Here is a 19,298-nt window from a genome sequence, read left to right on the forward strand (position 1 = left end):
CCCCTCTTGGAGTTACAGCTGCTTCTGTGTCTCTTAATAGTCGCAACAGCCTAGTAAAAATGTTACTAAATGGATGATCCATCCATCTTCAGGGAACTGATTGTGCTAATGTGCATTTCATTTAACTGACTTCTAAATATTTTTAATAAGTTCTCATTGAAATATATGTGAGTCAGTATAAATCTGTCTACCACCAAACACATACTACTATAAATGTTACAGAAAACCATATTTTAATCTCTTACCTCTTGCATAAAGCTATTAAGCGTCTTAAAAAGCATCTACTCAAAACCCAATGTTTTTTAAAAGCTTTTTCTTAAACAAGATGATCAAACTACGTAGAACTTAGCAGATAAGATCTTATTTCATAAATGAGAATTTTAAAAACTGAAATTCAGGACTTCCTCATTTATAATCTAAATCAAACATTTAAGACCGTAGTGAATTGCCACATTATCTAAAAATCCTGGAGCCACTGTTGTAAGCATCCACAATTTCTCTCTACAGTGATGTTTGGTAGTCTCTGAAAAGGAAATTGTTTTACTTGTGTGCAGTATATTTCTAAACATAGATTAATATAAGCATTTTTAAAGCTCCTTTTTAATTTTCCCTTTGATATCATTCAAATAGTGCAACAGGTGGCATGTGCATATGTAGTGGAAACTAGATTTTTAGCAATCAGACTGGTAGTGTTATGCTGTGTTTTTAGTAATTCTTTCTAATCTTAATGCTTATTTGAAGCTCTACTATCCAAATGTCCCTTTTGTTTTGCTTTCAGGTACTATGAAGCATTTCCTCCTCTTTCTGAAAAGCCAGTTTGCCTGCAGGAAATTATGACTGTATGGAATAAATCCAAAGTATGCTCTTACTCTAGCTCCTCATCTTCATCCACTGTTCCACCAACTAGCACGGATACATCTTCTCCAAAGGACTGTAATAGTGAAAGTGAAGTAACTAAAGACAGAAGTAATAAAGTATCTGCCACTGTACAGGAAAGAACCCAGCAGAAGAAGAGTAAAAACGAGAAAGAAAACAAGTTTAGTAACAACACTGTTGAAGAGAAGCCTGTTTTGTACAAAAAGCAAGTCCGACATAAGTCTGAAGGAAAGATGCGTCCCCGCTCCTGGTCATCCGGATCCAGTGAGGCTGGCTCGAGTTCTAGTGGTAATCAAGGTGAATACAAGGCATCAATGAAATGTATTAAAGTAAGACACAAAACAAGAGAGGTTCGGAGTAAAAAAGGGCGTAATGGGCAGAGCAGGCTGTCGGTGAAATCTGGTGAAAAGGTTGATAGAAAAGTCCACAGCGGAAGCAGCAGCAGCAGCAGCAGCGGGTCCATCAAACAACTGTGCAAAAGAGGTAAAAGGCCATTAAAAGAAATTGGAAGAAAAGAAGCTGGTGGTAGTGATGGAAAAGATTTGTATTTAGACAGTAGAAATGAAAAGGAATATAAAGAAGAGCCCTTGTGGTATACTGAGCCGATTACGGAGTACTTTGTTCCTCTTAGCAGAAAAAGCAAGCTGGAGACTACGTACCGCAACAGAGAAGATATATGTGGAGTAACATCAGAGGCTGTAGAAGAGTTGTCTGAGTCAGTGCATGGTCTTTGTATTAGCAACAATAATACTCATAAAACATACCTCGCAGCAGGTACTTTCATCGATGGTCACTTTGTAGAAATGCCTGCAGTTCTAAATGAGGATATTGACCTCGCTGGGACCTCAATATGTTCTCAACCAGAGGACGACAAGTATTTAGATGATGTTCATCTGTCAGAACTAACGCACTTCTATGAAGTGGATATTGATCAATCCATGTTGGATCCTGGTGCCTCAGATACGATGCAAGGGGAGAGTCGGATTTTAAATATGATTCGACAGAAGAGTAAAGAAAAAACTGATTTTGAGGCAGAATGTTGCATAGTGTTAGATGGAATGGAGTTGCAAGGGGAAAGTGCAATATGGACTGATTCGACCAGCTCTGTTGGTGCTGAAGGGTGGTTCTTGCAAGATCTTAGTAATTTAGCTCAATTTTGGGAGTGCTGTTCATCTTCTAGTTCTGGTGATGCAGATGGGGAAAGTTTTGGAGGAGATTCTCCGATCAGATTCTCCCCCATTCTAGACAGCACAATGCTTAATTCACACATGCTTGCTGGCAATCAAGAGCTCTTTTCAGATATTAATGAAGGGTCTGGTATAAACTCTTGTTTTTCAGTGTTTGAAGTGCAATGCAGTAACTCTGTTTTACCATTTTCTTTTGAAACACTCAACTTGGGAAATGAAAATGCAGATTCTAGTAGCACTGCTAATATTCTTGGGAAAACACAGTCTAGATTGCTAATATGGACCAAAAATAGTGCCTTTGATGAAAATGAACACTGTTCTAACCTTTCAACAAGAACCTGTAGTCCATGGTCACACTCGGAAGAAACACGTTCAGACAATGAGACTATAAATATTCCGTATGAAGAATCCACGCAATTTAATGCAGAAGATATTAATTATGTAGTTCCTAGAGTGTCTTCGAATTATGTAGATGAAGAAATTCTAGATTTTCTGCCAGAAGAAACCTGCCAGCAACAAGCTAGAAGTTTAGGAGAAATGCCCACTTTGATTTTCAAAAAGAAATCTAAGCTAGAATCTGTCTGTGGTATTCAGCTAGAACAAAAAGCAGAAAGTAAAGACTATGAAACTACACAAGGGTGTAGGGAAAGCAGTCCACATGGAGATGGCTACAGCTCAGGGGTTATTAAAGATATTTGGACAAATATGACAGACAGAAATTCTACAGCAATGGTAGAAATAGAAGGAATAGAAGATGAATTGTTTTCAACTGATGTAAATAACTATTGCTGCTGTTTGGATACAGAAGCAAAAGTTGAAACCCTTCAGGAACCCAATAAAGCAGTGCAAAGATCAGAGTATCACCTTTGGGAAGGTCAAAAGGAGAATGTAGAGAAGAGAGCCTTTGTCTCAAATGATTTATCAAAAGTAGATGGTGGTGACTATACTACACCATCAAAACCCTGGGATGTTAACCAGGATAAAGAAAACTCATTTATACTTGGTGGTGTATATGGGGAGCTCAAAACATTTAACAGTGATGGAGAATGGGCAGTGGTGCCACCTGGTCACTCAAAGGGGAGCTTGCTGCAATGTGCAGCTTCTGATGTGGTGACAATAGCTGGTACAGATGTTTTTATGACTCCAGGTAATAGCTTTGCCCCTGGCCACAGGCAATTGTGGAGGCCATTTGTATCATTTGAACAGAACGAGCAATCAAAGAGCGGAGATAATGGATTAAATAAGGGTTTTTCTTTTATCTTCCATGAAGACTTACTGGGAGCTTGTGGTAACTTTCAAGTTGAAGAACCAGGGCTTGAATACTCATTCTCTTCCTTTGACCTGAACAATCCATTTTCACAAGTTCTTCATGTAGAGTGTTCGTTTGAGCCAGAAGGAATTGCATCTTTCAGCCCTAGTTTTAAACCTAAGTCTATTCTGTGCTCTGATTCAGACAGTGAGGTTTTACACCCCAGGATATGTGGTGTGGATCGAACGCAGTACAGGGCTATACGGATTTCTCCGAGGACTCACTTTCGCCCAATTTCTGCATCTGAACTTTCTCCAGGTGGTGGAAGCGAGTCAGAATTTGAGTCAGAAAAAGATGAGGGTGGTATTGCTGTCCCTCCTCAAGTAGATGTATTTGAGGATCCACAGGCAGATCTCAAACCTCTGGAAGAAGATGCAGAAAAAGAAGGGCATTATTACGGAAAATCGGAGCTCGAATCTGGAAAATTCCTTCCCAGATTAAAAAAGTCTGGAATGGAGAAGAGTGCACAGACATCATTGGATTCCCAAGAAGAGTCGGCCGGGATGTTGCCAGTAGGAAACCAAGATCCCTGTTTAGAATGCAGTATGAAAGAATCTCTAGAAGGGAGAGTGGTGGAGAGCTCTAAAGTAAACTGCAGAATAGTGGAGCCACGTGAGGAGACTGGCAGGTTTTGCAGTTGTAAAGCAGGGTGTCATTTCCCCACGTACGAGGATAATCCTGTTTCTTCAGGAGAGCATGAAGAGGTATGTGGATATATAAAATTACAGAATTTGCAGCTGGCAGCTGATAACCAGCAGTTTGTCATGTGACACTTCAGTTTAAATGTTTGTGATTGTATAGATCTCTAGAAAATACAGTTTTGTAGAGAAACTGGAGGTTCCATCTGAACATAAGAGTAAACTTGCTTATTGTAAGGGTGACCGAGTGCTGGCACTGGTTGCCCAGGAAGGCTGTAGAGTCTCTATCCTTGGAGATTCCAAAAGACATCTGGACAAGGTCCTGGGCAGCCTGCTCTACTGGGCCCAGCTTGAGCAGGGGGAGTTGGACGTGACGACCTCCAGAGTTCCTTTTGAACCTCAGTCGTTCTGTGATTCTGTGAAAAATTAACCATCTTCAGGTATTTTGGTGTCATCTTGCATACCTTTAGAAATATATGCATGTGTACACTCATGTGACTTTAAAAATCTGTTTACTGTAGGTTTTTTAGGTTATCTGATTTACATATAAAATGTTAAAATGTGCATAAATTTTGAGTAATGAAATATTACTGATTTTGATTGAAACATATTTTAAAATTCTGAAGAAAAAGATCTGAAGCCAGTCTTTGCAATATATAGTTTCTTCCAAGTAGAAGAATTTGGAGTTGAACTACTGGATGTAAACTTCAGCAAAGAATTAGACCTGTAAAAAGGCTTGATTGTCTGGAAATTAAAGCATCCTCTTGTCAGCATAGAGGCAAAAAAAAAAAAAAAAGTGGATGCAAAACATCTGTCCATACCACAATACCATAAGAAAGCCTCAGCATAACTGGGTTAAGCTCAGAGTTTTTTTTCTGGTAATTGTAGCCATAAATTAAGTAATAATGAAGATAAAAAGTCCTTTCTAGCCAAAAATACCCTGAGTTTTTCTTGCTGTGAGCTCCTTCTGTTCTTGAGTAGAAACATTTAACTATAAAATAATTTAGATGTGTGGCCAGCCCAGAGATATTGTCTGGATAGGTATAAGTTGCATCTTACATTTTCTTTTCTTTACATCTTACATTTTCTTTTCTTCTTCAGCCTCCTCTTGCACATACTCAGCAGTTGCAGTATTTACATTTGGAGGAAGTTTTTCCATTTTCAGCTGAAGAGTTGCACCCAGCTTGTGTTGTGCAATTACGTATTTCTCAATTATAAGTTTGAAACACTAACTCATACATAGGCAAGCTTACCTTTCTCTTGCTAAATCTAAAGCTCACCTTTCTGTTGAACAAAATCAGGCTTTCTTATTTTCCTTCTTCCTTATTTGTTTCTTCTCTCATCCTCCTTTAAATTAATTGCTTCTTTTCCCAGCATCAGTAAGTTGCTATCTGCTGCTTGCACAAGAGAAACAAAATTGTGACTTTTCCAGACCCTTTCTAGACATCTTAGTTCCTGCTGCTCTGTTAACAGGGAAGAAATGGCTTCAAAAATCTTTACTGGAGTCTGGGAAGTTTCTGTGTTGGTGCCAGGCCTTGCATAAAGAGTCATCAAAAAAATAAATAAACTTAGACTGTAAGTCAGAACAGATTCTGGAATTGCCTTTTACCAGGAGTAAGTGAAATCTAACTTCATCGTGCAGTAGGGCATAATGAATGAACAAGTGATTATACAGTTATTTGTGACAGCAAGAGCCTGAAGTTCCTTACAGCCGTTTTCAGATCTTCTTTCTGGATGTGTAGTGCTCTGTGAGGCTGCTTATTCTCATCTTCACTTCAACCACTTACCCATTCAAGAACTATTAAGTGGCTGGTATGTACAGTGGTACCATAGTTTATGGTAGCTCTGAGGCTTGTGAAAGGTCTTTTGGTAGTGAATAGTGCTCAGAAAGCTCTGTTGTTTAATTTTATTTAAGTTCCCGAGTGCAAGAAGAAAACTTACTGCTTTCCTTGCTCAGGTCACATGATTTTGTAGGCATTTTCATAGCTTCAAAGTGATAAACCACTGAGAAGTACACAAAGGGCCAACAACCCTCTTAGCAGTCTAGATTCCAGTTTAGTTTGCAGTTAAGCTCTTCCTGGGGGGCTTGGGGAGCCTGATTACCCCCTAAGCCCAGACAGCCTGGGTTAAGTTGTCTCCCTCCATCTACCATGTCTCAAGGTGTGTGCACACCCCAGGCTTTTCTAAGTACCAGTAGTTGGAGTCTGAAAGTATTTGGCTTTTTGTCTCAAGAGCATTTATTTAAATTTCTTATTGTGCTTTAATGTCTGTAAAAGATGTGTGAGAGCTTTTTTTCTTTTTAAGAGTGATATTTATTTTCATGAGCATTAAGCAAAATCAATATAAAATACCTAGAATTTGGACAGTTTAGGAGAAACTTTTTTCATGGACACCCCACACATAAATGCATGGGGGAAAAGCAGGCACTATGGTCTGGACTGGTTAGTATAGATCAATATTTGTAAAGACTTTTTTTTTAAAAAATGGAACTTTCTATGTTTCTGTGCTTGACTTTGGACAGAAAGTAATTATTTAACTCAGTCATCTAATGTAAAGTTTGAGTTGTGTTCTGAGGTACCTCCAATATTTTTGCATAAATAATGGCTGAGAAAATACTAATAGAAACCACAGTATAACAGTAACACATTCTGTTTTGCATCACTTAAATTTGAGTTATATATGTGGTGTGGAAACACACATGTCAGAATGCTTCCTATTTATAAACAAGACTGTAAGAGAATCTGGTTCAGTTTCCTCCCTCTTACCTCTGATATTAGATCACTTCTTTTAGAATTACAGTTTATTATGGAGCAGGAATTTGAAAATAGCTCCTGTAGAATTTTTTCAAACATGAATGATATTTATATATCTAGCCAGAAGATTAAAAAAACCTAAAATTAAACCAAAACCAAAATGAAAGTAACAAAACAATTTAAAAAAACCCTCCAAACCAAACAACCTCTACAAAAAACCACCAGCTCATGTCACCCAAACAACTAATAAAGCTCCACAAACACAGCTCCCTTGCCCCCCCGCCCAAAGTTCAGTCCTTTTTCTTCTGAGTAAATGCTCCTACCGTTTAGCTATGGAGTCATGGGTAAGTACACAGTCTGGACCAGCTAATGGCCTGTGAATATACCAACACTGCATTTCCTCTCAATAAATTTTATAAGGGCTCCAATCCAGCAGGTGTGCTCAAAGAATGCTCATACTGTTGGGTCCTTGAGATAGATAAAAGGACCTGTGGGGTTTTAAGGTCTGAACATGCCAAAGACACTGGTTTTGGGGATGAGGAAATTTTACTGACAAAAACTGTTTGTATATCTTATGACTGAATTGGCCTTGGGATTTGGTGAGGTTCTGTGCTGGGCTGGAGTAATGCAGTGGAAGTGCATAACCCCTTCAGAAAGGGCTGCCAAGAGAGGAAGGGAGGAGGGGTGCTTTATAAACATTGGTTCTGACTGAGGTCAGCAGTGTAGAAGGTAAGCTGTCATAAATCCAGGCAGTAGTAAGAGGGAGACAGAATTCGTAGGTGTCTGCTGTGTGCCTTAAAATCAGGGAAATCAAGTGGAAAAAGAGCATGTAGAGTCATCCACATACAAAGCAAAGGACTGACTAAATAGTAGTTTGGGGGCTGCCTAATACAGGACCAGTCCAGATAGTCCTTGGTAAGTGCTGATCATGGCAGGTGAGGAAAACACCTACAAAGACTCTTAAGCTCTAACCTTCTAATTAAGAAAACATTATTTTGCAGAGATATTGAAGGGTTTGTATGAAAGGACTTTAAAAAGATAGAGTTCACAATAACAGTTAAAAATCATGAGGGGAGAACCCCAAGGTTTAAACAAAGCAAATAAAAAAGATTTGGTACACCTGAAAGTTCTGTAAGTAAATGAGAAAGAGAAAGATGATGGAGAGATATTTGATAAACATAACTAACAAGCTTGGAAAGCTATGAAAAGATAATATCCAAGGTATTGATTAGAGCATCTATTGTAATTGTTAAAGAAAATACAGATATTACACTGTTTCAGTTAGTAACAGCAGTATTCACCTGAGTATCATGAAGAGCAGCAACTAATTTAAGAACAGCCTACTAGAATATTTGTTTGAGAACACATGGAAGATAGAAAATATATAAAAAGCAAATCTTGCTTTCAAAGAGGACGATGGAACACAGAAAATGCAACCAATGACACTCATAAATTGCCTAAACTGTACTTTAAACTGTGAATGGCCCAAATATGTAAGTAACAGGAGGTTTCCAGGTACTAGTTTATGAGAAAGATTGCACTCTCAAAAGAAATCAGCAGCTTACTGGAGAACAATGGAGATTATATTTTTCTAGTGTGTGGCATGTTTATGAAAATCCCTGATAATAACAAACTGGCAAGGTTTGCAGCTACACTGGAAGACAGGATTAGAATCAAAAAGTTGTTAAATCTGTGCAGTGTCTGAAACATAAAATGCAATCCTGCAGGGGCAACTAGAATTTCTACATAAAATAGTAACTCTCTTCACAAACACTATGGGAGGAGTCACAGGTGAGGAAGGGAAACAGAAAAGCATCTTCAAATAGATCATAGTTGAGTGTAAATCAGGAATGATATACTGCAAAAGACAGCAACTTTGAGATCCATGAACAGGAATACTCACTTGTAAGAGTGGAGTACCAGGTTCCTTGTATCAGGAAGGATGTCTTGAGGAGAAAACACAAAGGTCATTAGTTACGAAAACAAAGTGAAGGAACTGGGGGTATTTTTTCTCAAATAAGAGAGACTTTGAGCAGAGGCAGCAGTTTTGTAGAAGCCAGGTTTATAGTTAGAGGAGATAAGGGAAAAGCTGTGTTCCCTGTAGGCTCCAGTAAACACAAAGGAACTGGATGTGATGACCTTAAATTACACTAAGGGAAATTGAAGAATAAGAATTCTAACCGGACAAGGGACATACTGTAAGGCTCAATTATTTTTTAGGGAAGCAGTTGAAATTCTGCCTTGCTGAGACTGAACGTCGGAATAGTGCATTGTGTTTGATGCCAGCTTTGTGTAAGTGTAGAGGCTAGATTATCTCATAGAGTCCCTTACACATATATTTTTAGTGAAATACTATGAAGTAACTGCCAAATAGGTTTTAAGAATGTAAAGTCTAGACTCAGCTCCCTTTGTTTGTTTGTGACTGGCTTCTTGAGCCAAGTGTATCTTCATTGGGTGGCTGATGAACTAAAATCAGGGCCTGATCTTTTGGAATGGGACTCAATGGGTTCATTGGTCCTTTGACTTCTGAATTATTTGTGTGTTGTATTCTTCCTGATAGTAAGGGGTTGCAGAGCAGGTTCAAAGAAGTATGTGCTTACAGAGTAATAAGATTTTTTCTGAGTTGTAACACTTCTGATAATACTTATTCAGACAATATTGAAGTTTTCTTGCTTATTTTGTTCACATTCTGCATGCCTAATGTCACCCTTGTCAGCCATGGTCCTTGTCAGCAAGCATTCTGAAGCAGTACAACTAGTCAGTGATGGTGATTCCAAATTAGTATCTAATAGCTGGGAGAAGCCTCAGTTACCCTATGCCTAGCTGTAAAACCAGAGAGGAAACCCATCAGTCTTTTCTCCTGCAGCAAAACTGGGAGTGAAACAGCATTGCAGTTGGATTTGCCCTGCTGTGTATGAGTTCAGCTTAAGAACAAAGTGAAATAAATACGGATAGTTCAGAGAGGAGAGACTTCCAGTTACAATATTTAATATCAGAACCATTCTAAATAATAGCTGTTTAAATGGTTAGCTGGAAAATTTAATAAAACTTTTCATAAAACACTAGAAGCATATATGAGTATGTGTGAGAGAGGAGAAGGAGACATAAATTGAAAATCCTGTTTTAAAAGAGAAATATTGCCAGCAAAGGAAGGTAGACTCATGATGCTATTCTGGAGTTGGCATTTTGTATTTACTGATTCGGAGTGTCTCTTTAATTCACAAAAAAATTCACAGCGTGAGACTGTGCATTTCTAAGAAACACTAAAGCAACACTGTAGGAAAAATTTTTTCTTCTGTAAATATATAAAATAGACATTTTTTAAAAGTGTCCTCTATCCCCTCCCAAACAGATCAACACTGAGCTGTGAGCAGTGTGACCTGCTCCAGCTCTGCAGGTGCTGGGGTTGTGATGGAAGCACAGGGGGCTGAAGCAGCCAGTGCCTGTTCAGTCACGGAGCCATCCCAGAGCACGTTTTGAGCTCTGCCGCTGCCTCAGCTCGGGAAGCAGCCCCGGCTTCTTGTGCCCTGCCAGACTCAAGCTGGCTTTGCCTGTACCTGCTGGGGTTCATCCAGCTGATCCTGTGTACAGGTGTGACTGCAGCAGTGGGAGAGACTTTGAAATTAATAACACATTGTGTCTGTGGAGTTTAGATGCTCTATGTATAATCAGCACAGAGTGAAGCTTCCATGATTGAATGTATTTGTAAGTGCACATATTTCTTATTATGTCCTGCTTATACGCTTGAGCTGCTGTTCCCTTTTTTCTTTTTTCTTTTTTTTTTCCTGTTTTTTCCTTTTTTCTTTTTTTTTCTTTTTCTTTTTTTTTTTTTAATGTTAAAAAAAGACCAACCAATAACTTCCTAAAAACTCCCTTTTCTGGAATTAAGGGTTTGAGTTTTTGGAGAGTGGTTCCAGAAAGACTGTTCCTGGCTCTTATGACAGGAAACCAGCATGGATAAGTTCAAATAAGTTGAATTTAGGACATGTTTCTAAATACAGCACTCTTGAGTCACTCCTTTGGTTTAAGGGGCTTCTCTTTATTAAGGAAAAGTGTTTGTAAGTTGAAGTTCTATGGATGTGTAGTTCTTCAGCAGGTTAGGGAGGAACAAAAGGATGCTCATTAATCTTCCATGTTTAAACATTTTCAAGTTCACTGAGGAAAAAGCTGGCTAGAAAGTCAGTGTTGAAGCTCATTTGTTAATGTTTGTTGTAGGCAGTTGCACTGTTGTTTGTTTTTTGAATCATTCTAACATCTATAGAGGATGTTAACAAGGTGGCTTTTGAATCTTTTGAAGGCTAATGGGGTTACCTCAGGTGCAGCCATGAAATAGGAGACATGTCTATTGTGACAAGCTCTTGCTATTTTAGCCATGTCCATCAATGTCATAAGGAAAGGCCTCTGATAGAGTTAAGCTAGCATGAAAATAGGGGAGAGTATTTTGGCAGTCTTTGTGAATGGATTACTTCTAGCATAAAGACAAATTATTGATCATCCTCATAACCTCTTTTTCTTCATGTTAACACATAATTCTCTAATTTTGTGTTTTTCTGTTGGGTAATGGTACTGCTAATTCATCCTCCCACACTTCAAGCATGAAATTTTGCTGCTTTTTCTTTGCTGTCTTCTCTGTTTTGTTTTACACTGAACTGTTTGTCATGTTGGCTAACATTTCACTGTACTTCCATCTCTTCAATAGCTCTCTCTAGATTATAAAGTGTAGGGCTGGAATTAATTTTTTTTTTCTGGATCTGTATAACTCTCTATGGGCAAAGTCTGAGCCCCAGCATGGAGTTCATATTGGCTGTAAGAGTTCAGAGAATGGATGTTCCACTGTAGTTTGACAGTCATTTCCCATTAGTGTTACAAATTGAGCAATGTGACCTGTAAGACTTAGGAAAATTCATTGTAATACCAGAATTTCCTCCTTTACATGTAAGTATATTATTTATGGCAAAATGAAGTGTGATTATTGTCTAAACACTTTCCTATATTGAATACTAATCTGCAGAGAATGAGTGGCAGCCAGGAAAAGCAATGCTGGTGGGAAAAGGCGCTCTATTCTCCCCTTTTTCCTGCATCACAGTGTGAAGGTAAGCACCTCTGCCTGTTAGAACTAACTTGCTGTTGCACCCATGTTAGAATGAAATGCTCCTTGTTGCAGATTGGAATTGCTGCATATGAATTGGATTTACTGTCTATATTCAAAAATCCCACACCAGTAAGCTTCCACAAAAATTTCTCAGAGAGAGAACTGGGATGCTTCAGTTGCATCTACTGTAGTAGACCTCTAGCATTATTCTAAATTGGTTTGAGAAGAAAGTGGCTTTAAATTGATCTTAACACTTACACAAATCTACTTAATTCCAAAGCCTGCAATTAAACGAACAGAAAATCTCTGATTATGAAAATACTTTATTACATTCTTTAATGTTTTGTCCTGAAAAATACTTATTAGGTAGGTAAGTCTGTAAGAACGTGAAAACATGATGGTTACCTTTTATGGGTGTGCGTAAATAATATGCCAGTTATTCAGTGAATGTGTGGAATCTCTCTGAGACTGGGAAGGAGAGGGATTTGCCACATGGCCACTCCTTTCACACTGACAGTCTGTGAATTTTTCTGCACAGAGAGCAAGTCCAGCCTTAGTAGGCAGGCTGCTCGTGACCAGAAGCAGGTGTGCTTCCAGCACTCCCAGGAATCTGTAGCATCTGACAGCTGAGGCCCAGGTTTTCAGTGGACCGGCAAGAATCCAGGCAGCTTTTTTTGCCTACATACTAATTCACCTTTTCTGGGGAGAAGGCAAGAAGCTAAACAAGATCACTGCATCCTGAATTGACAGGCTCTCCGGTGCTTTCTCTTGGTACAAGCTCAGGGTGAGAAAGTTTTGATCAGAGACCCGGTTCCTTAACAATCTGAAAGTAGATTAGCCAGTTACTATTTTTGAAGCGCAACTTTAAGTGCAACCAACTGAACCGTGTTCTTGGTTCCAAAACGGCCTTACTTTGGTGTTTAGGACAGTTTGGGTGACCTTCAAGAACACGTTAACATTTTCTGCAGTCCCCCCCGTAGAGCCGTGCCCGCCCCGCTGGCGAGAGCCGTCCGTCTGCCCGGAGCGGGCGCTTGGGTCCCGCGGGGCCGGGGCTGACCCCTGGCGGCGAGCGCGCGTCACTGCGGCAGCGCTTCCCTGGTGTCTGTCCAGGACAGCGGAGCCAGCCTTCGCTCTGTGCGGCTCCGCTTCTAAACGAGACCGGGACTTTATCCTCACAGCTGATGGTACTCTTCCACAAACCTTTATCTGTATCCAGTTTTCAGTGTGGGTACTTTTTATATGTGGGTGTTGATGCATGTGATCCATATGTATCTATCGATGTGATAGATGTTGATATTACATATATAAGTTTACTCTGGTAAGTAGAAATCACAGCCATTCATGTCAAATGGGGTTTTTGAGTTTCAGTGAGGATCAGGCTGCTGTTTCAGCATATACTGTGTGGGTATAGAAATAGGAGTGATGTGGAACACAATGCAATATCAGAATTGAAAAATGTACCGACCCATTCATCATTAAAAAAGAAATTCTTGTTCTTTGGTATTTTAGGTGTTGTCATTAACTAAGTAGCTTCTTCTTTTACTATTAGTTATCCAGGTAGGATTTGATGAAGCTTCTGTGAGGTATTCTGATTTCATTATGGGTGTCAGACCATAAAAGCCCCCACAAGCACAGAGTTTATATGGCATAGAGCGTGAATTCCAAGAGTACTTTTCTGGATGCTTTAATTTATGGTAAATGTAAATAACAGTGTTCCTCAATTCTGTTTTTCTTCCTTTGCATCTGAAACACCCCCACAAAAACAATGTAAGAGTGCTATACAAATGCCAAGGGAGAGAATGGTGTAGGAGAACTTGCAGATGTAAAGGAAGTATCCAATGATGATGAACATCTTTTAGATTTTAATATGGTAAGTTTGTCAATGGTTTTGGGGAGAAAGTTTTTTACTTATTTTATAAGGGTGGGCTGCTCCATCTTTCCTTTCATCACAGTTCTTAGTTTACCCTCAAATTTCTGCAAAATCTTCTCTTCTCTTACTTTGATTTTTTAACCTCCTCTTCATCTTGAACATCCTTCTGAAAGTTTCTCAGGGTGTTGTACTTTGGGGAGTACAACCCTTTGTACAAACAGCTGTACTTCTAGTAGATAAGCAAAGCCAGTTTCCTTTGGGAACGCTTGCCATTTGCTTGTCATGAGTGTTAAACATGAGTCTTCTTTTCCTTCAACTTCTAATTTCAGTAAGTGTAGAGTGAGCTGAAGTGCACTATGAGGGCAGAAAGGACCAGTAATTAAAGGCATAAAGATAATATATGCTGAATACTGTCCTTATTACAAGCAAAAAACCCTGATTTTTTTTCTCTAGGGAAAAAATTTCACGTGCACATGTATTTACTGATATACTTTTAAACTTCATAGTGATGATAGTGCTTAGTTTACATTGTGACATGCTTGCTATAGCTTTTTCATTCAAATGAAAATATATTTAAAATACATTTGCTTGAAGTTTAGTCAGATCTGTGCTGTGTTTTCTTACTATTTAATACTTACTACGACGTTTTGGAGATAACTTTTACAGTAATTTTTCTAACATGAACTGTGATAAAGATACATCCTGAGTTTACTTTTGATTCTCTTGCTGTTTTGTGCAAATCCTAGAATTAAGGAATAGGGAAAAATTATAAAAGCCCCACCTTTTTTTCCCTGTTGTTCTGCAGTCCTTTCGACATATTAGACTAAATCAGGAAAGGGGAGGACTTGCCCTGTAATCGTGGCATCTCTCTTGGACAACTACAAAACCATATAACCTCCCAGCCCAGAGAAAAGCAAGCGTGTTCTTTATTGTTCCCCATCAACACTGTCAGTTTAAATCCTTAGGTTTCTTCTGTTTATGAAGCAAGATGTGCAGATGATATAAATGCTGAGGCAAAACCAAATGGCTTCAGGAAGAAGATCTACTCCAGTGATAGCTCCAGCTCTGAAGACACAGCTTCAGAAGGTGGAAGCGGATGGGCTGATCCGTGTGAGGAGGAGCTTTTTTCTCGAACTCAACTGTAAAAACTGCAGAGTAGAAAAGATGATTGAAAAGTAACATGAGATGGAAAACTATCTTTCTTGAGGGTCTGTAGCTCTAAAACAACAACTTGAGTTTCCTCTTCAGTTAATGGATTCAGATGTGTATTTATCTTTCTCTTCTTGCTTATTTTATAGATGAGGACACAGCTGTCCTGTTGAAGATTTTTTTTTCCCAAAAAATACTGTTAAATTCTTGGCTATTTGAACTAGACTAGATTGTGTTGTCAAATCAAGAATGGATGTGCATGTGCTTGTCTTAGTAGTACCACTGCTTTTTTGCATCTTAATTGCAGTTATTTTCTTTCGTAACTGTAGCCCTACCACTATTACGATCTTCTTAGCATCGCAGTGTCTACAACTACTTCTGCTATTCAGAGACTTCAGCTTTCTGCACATTAGGCTTTGTTCTTTAAGAACTGGGAGATAAATACTTAACACTGTAATCTATCAGTGCCTTTCTGAATGCAGGAGAAAAGCATGAATGACTTGTCCAGTCTTCATTCAGTAAATCTCATAACTTTGAAGTAGGAACAACAGGGTTGTGCTTTAGAGACTTACAGAAACTGTGTTTTCTATCCTATGATTCCCCCCTCCCACAAACCAACACTGAGGATACAATGGTTTGTATTTTTGCTAACTGGAGAAGCCAAGGATTTTTTGTAGGTATGGAGGCAATGTGGGGTTTTTTCATTTTTTTTCTTTTTTTTGTCCTTTTTAGCAATTTGCCAGTGTGGGGCAGAAGTTCAAAAAGAAACACCAAAAATAATAAACCACTGGGGTGATGTGTGGATTGTTGTGAATTTTGTTAATGAGTAATGAGAATGTTGTCTTGTTGCAGATGAAGGCATTCATGTAACCTGCAAAAGCATCCTGTAACTGAACTTGAGCCTGAATGACTGAAACTCTCTAAAATGCTCAGAGTGTTCAATGTTTAAAATGCAAAGGGTCAGTGCTTCACTTGAAAGAAATCCTGTGGCTGCTGCAGTTAGCTGCTGTTGTGGCTGTAATTTAGTAAATCTCGTAGTTCATTTTGTGTTTCTGAGAGAATGTGTGGGGCAAGTTATGTGTGTGGTGGGTGGGGGTAGGGAAGGTGATGACTTACAACATACATGTGTGATTGCAGTAGTGATTGTTGCTTTATGTGACTTGCTTTTAAATTTTCTTTTGTTAACTTAGAAAGTCAATACATTGTCAAGTTGCATCTGTACAAGACTATCAACTCCTTCTGCTTTTAACACATTATGCAAAATGTACAAGCCAGGAGGAGCAATATTTACAAAACTAAACATTCTAAGTTTTTACCAACTCCTAGTTTAAAAAAAGACAACTAACTAGTCTACACGATCACAGCATGTCTATAACACCAGGAAGTGCAGAAGGTCCATTACTGACTCGAAAAGCTTCACCATTATTTTTTACAGGCAATAAACCTCACAAGAAACATAGCTGTTTGAAATGTGAGCTGAACTGCCTTTGAAATATGTTCTGTGCTAGAAATGCTTTCTGAGTAACTGGGTTTTGTTGCCTTTATTCAATTGACAGTGTAAGAATTTAAATACATGGTTGGGAAACTATGCCGGTCTTCGTGCAACGCTTTTGGTGAGATCCTTACTAAAACTGGCTTGGTTGCCCTTATCCAAGGACTTTCTTTTGGCCCTCCTCTTAGACTATGTTTTAGGGTTTGTATTCATACAGCAAATCTTTTGACACTTTACAGTTTCTTTTCTTAATTTATTTGCAGACTTTGAATAGATTTTTAAATATTTTACTTTCTTCTGGAGCTTCCTTGAGAGGTTGTTTAGCACCTGCACTGAAACTAGTTAACTGTAACATGAAAGGAAAAAGAACTTGACACACAAGTTCTTCAAATCACTACAGTGAAGAATGGAATAGAACTTCATTTGAGAACAGGAAATGACCAAGTGGACATATTTCAAACACAAACTTCAGCTCAGTTAATTCTGGCTAGAGCTTCTTCATTGGTAAGAAAGGGCTCAAAAGTAACAAAGGTGTTGCTCATAGTTACACTGTGGCATGTAATGATTCCAGCACCTTTGGAGAAAATAAAATCCTATATTGAGCTTGGGCAATAACAAATTGTCTTTACTTGTTTTCATAGTTTAATGGCTAAAGCTCTAAGGCTTTCAGTGAGAGTTGAAGTGTGACTTTTAGTTTTTCTATATGGATAGAAACACACATCAACAACAACAACAAGAGCATCAAAGGTTGGCATACGCTGAACCGCACTGTGGGATGAAGCGCATTGCATATCCATAGCATTGAAGTATCAGTTTTCCATTCCTGGGCTGAAATTTGTTTCTACTTTTTGCTTCAAGTGGTTGTATTGTTCTGATTTCACGTACACCAGAGTAACTGATTTTGTTTTCTTGTGGAGTTACTTAACACCGAATAAAAATATAAAAGGACAATTGGATGGTGTGTGTGTGTGTCTTCATTTTCTTGGGCTAACGTGTATAACTTAGATACAACATGCAGTTAAACATTAAATACTCTGGAGAAATAGCATGACATACCTAATTTGAGAGTTCTTTTCATTGCTGTAATTTTTTTAACTATTTTTAGGATGGAGGAAAATGAAATACATTGCATATGTTCTTCAAAAAAAGAAGACAAAATGAGCTTTTTCCACACTTTATTTCTGCAGAAATTAATTTATAATGACAAATTCATGTTTAGAACACATGCGACCTTTTTTTTAAAAAAAAAAAAAAAAAAAAAATCAAACCCAAGCACACCCAGACCCTCTCTCACATAACATTACAGAACTTGTATGTAATATGGGACTAACCCAGCAGATTCCTATTTCTGCTTACAAAGTCCATTTTCCTAATTCCATGGCCACACCTCCTTTCAGAGAAAGGAAAAAAAAGCCCCAACAGCTCACATTCTACTTGGTAGAGCCTTCTGCATTTTGTTGCTCTAAGTTTGCAGCCAAAGTGACCCGGGATTCTCTGCAGAATGATTCCAACCTCTGCTGAATTAGAAGTTCAATGAAAACAACACAGAAACACACACTTGGAAATAATGGAAGAGCTTTTGTTCAAACTTGGTAGTTGAAACTTTTAAAGGCATACATTATTTTCAATTATTTCTTAAATACAGCAGAAGTAGTATATTTTCATTGCATTTATAGAAGATAACTTGATAGAAGAACTACATTTCATCAGTCAGGCTTTTCAATTCCTGTATCTGAATTAATATTAAATACACATACTGTAAAGAATTTGTTTCCAGTGTAAACAATGCTGCTTTCATGCAACAACTACCACTGTACAGTCCTAGGCAGTAAGTGCTGGCTGTAAATGCATGTCCCACTGCCTTCATTAGAGCGTCTGATGTGAAAATACATGGGAAGGCAGGCAGTGAACCTTCTGGAAAGCCAGGATTCCTTCACAATAACTCATTCTTTCCCTGCCAGGACCAGCATAGTTAAGTATTATCCCCAATGAATTAGTCATTACCTTTCACGTTTAACATCTCACATAATTTTCTGTCATTATCTGTGAAACTAATAGCAAAAAGACTCCAGAGGTTTGGGAAAAAGGAGTCTTTACTGATACATTTTAGCTTCCTACTGTAAAACTTCTGTTCCATTGTTCAAGTTCCTCTCAAAATGTATTACATGCAAATGCTTATAAATTTTATGGTCCACCTCTGCTCCAATGGGATGATAATAGCATGAACAGGAAAAAAACAGCTGACAGAGCTGGCAGTGGGCCAACATGCTGCTGAGAAAAAGCCACTGTGACAAAACACTGGTGTCCCTGCCCTACTTCACCTGGGTGTAACAACTTCACCTATAAACAGTGAGGACAGAGGCTGCCACTGACGCTGCCTTCTGCCTGACAGCCTTCCTGCAGGGCAGATGAGTCTGGAAGCACCGTGTCTGTCATTACTGTATTTGCAGCTTCTCCAAGAACGAGGGGTTGCAAAAGCAACACTAAGTCTCTGTGTCCCTCAGTAGTGATGTAGGCTCCCTTCTGTTAACAGCTAACAGCCATTTAACTGCTTGTCACATAAAGATTTTGGGATTTGCTAATGAAGAGTTAACTGCCAAGCTTTTCTGCACAGGCCTTATTTTACTCACTACAAGCAAATAGAGACACAGGAGAAGCAGCAACTCTCCTTGTCTCAAAACAGAGCTCTCAAATCTTTAATTTCTTCTAAAATCATTCTGAGCAATCACACCTGGTAAAAATACAGTTAAAAAGTATAGATGAGTACTGAATCTACCAATTCATCTCTGCTTTCCTGCTCATAGCCATGGAAATGCTCAGGCAAAGAACAGTAGAGGTACAGTAGCAGTACTGAAAGCAAATACGTAAGCACCACCTAGAAAAGGAGATGCCATTTCCACCGCTGGAGCTTTCTAGGAACGTATTAGACAAA

At 38.6% G+C, this 19,298-nt stretch overlaps 1 protein-coding gene across 6 annotated transcripts in view; it reads left to right on the forward strand.

Moving 5' to 3' along the window:
• The window catches only part of KIAA0232 (KIAA0232 ortholog), a 63,401-nt gene extending 46,079 nt beyond the window's left edge, over positions 1 to 17,322 (forward strand). For 5 of the 6 annotated variants that reach the window (XM_058838577.1, XM_058838579.1, XM_058838580.1 and 2 more), the window contains 4 exons: positions 779 to 4,076; positions 11,775 to 11,856; positions 13,628 to 13,725; positions 14,691 to 17,322. In XM_058838577.1, the coding sequence (XP_058694560.1) occupies positions 779 to 4,076; positions 11,775 to 11,856; positions 13,628 to 13,725; positions 14,691 to 14,870 (3,658 nt within the window). In that variant the 3' untranslated portion in view covers positions 14,871 to 17,322. The remainder of the gene's footprint in view (positions 1 to 778; positions 4,077 to 11,774; positions 11,857 to 13,627; positions 13,726 to 14,690) is intronic. The other variant, XM_058838578.1, reaches the window with a different exon arrangement.
• The last annotated feature ends 1,976 nt before the right edge of the window (positions 17,323 to 19,298 follow it).

The sequence above is a fragment of the Poecile atricapillus genome, chromosome 4 (genome assembly GCF_030490865.1).
Source record: "Poecile atricapillus isolate bPoeAtr1 chromosome 4, bPoeAtr1.hap1, whole genome shotgun sequence".
Lineage (NCBI taxonomy): Eukaryota > Metazoa > Chordata > Aves > Passeriformes > Paridae > Poecile > Poecile atricapillus.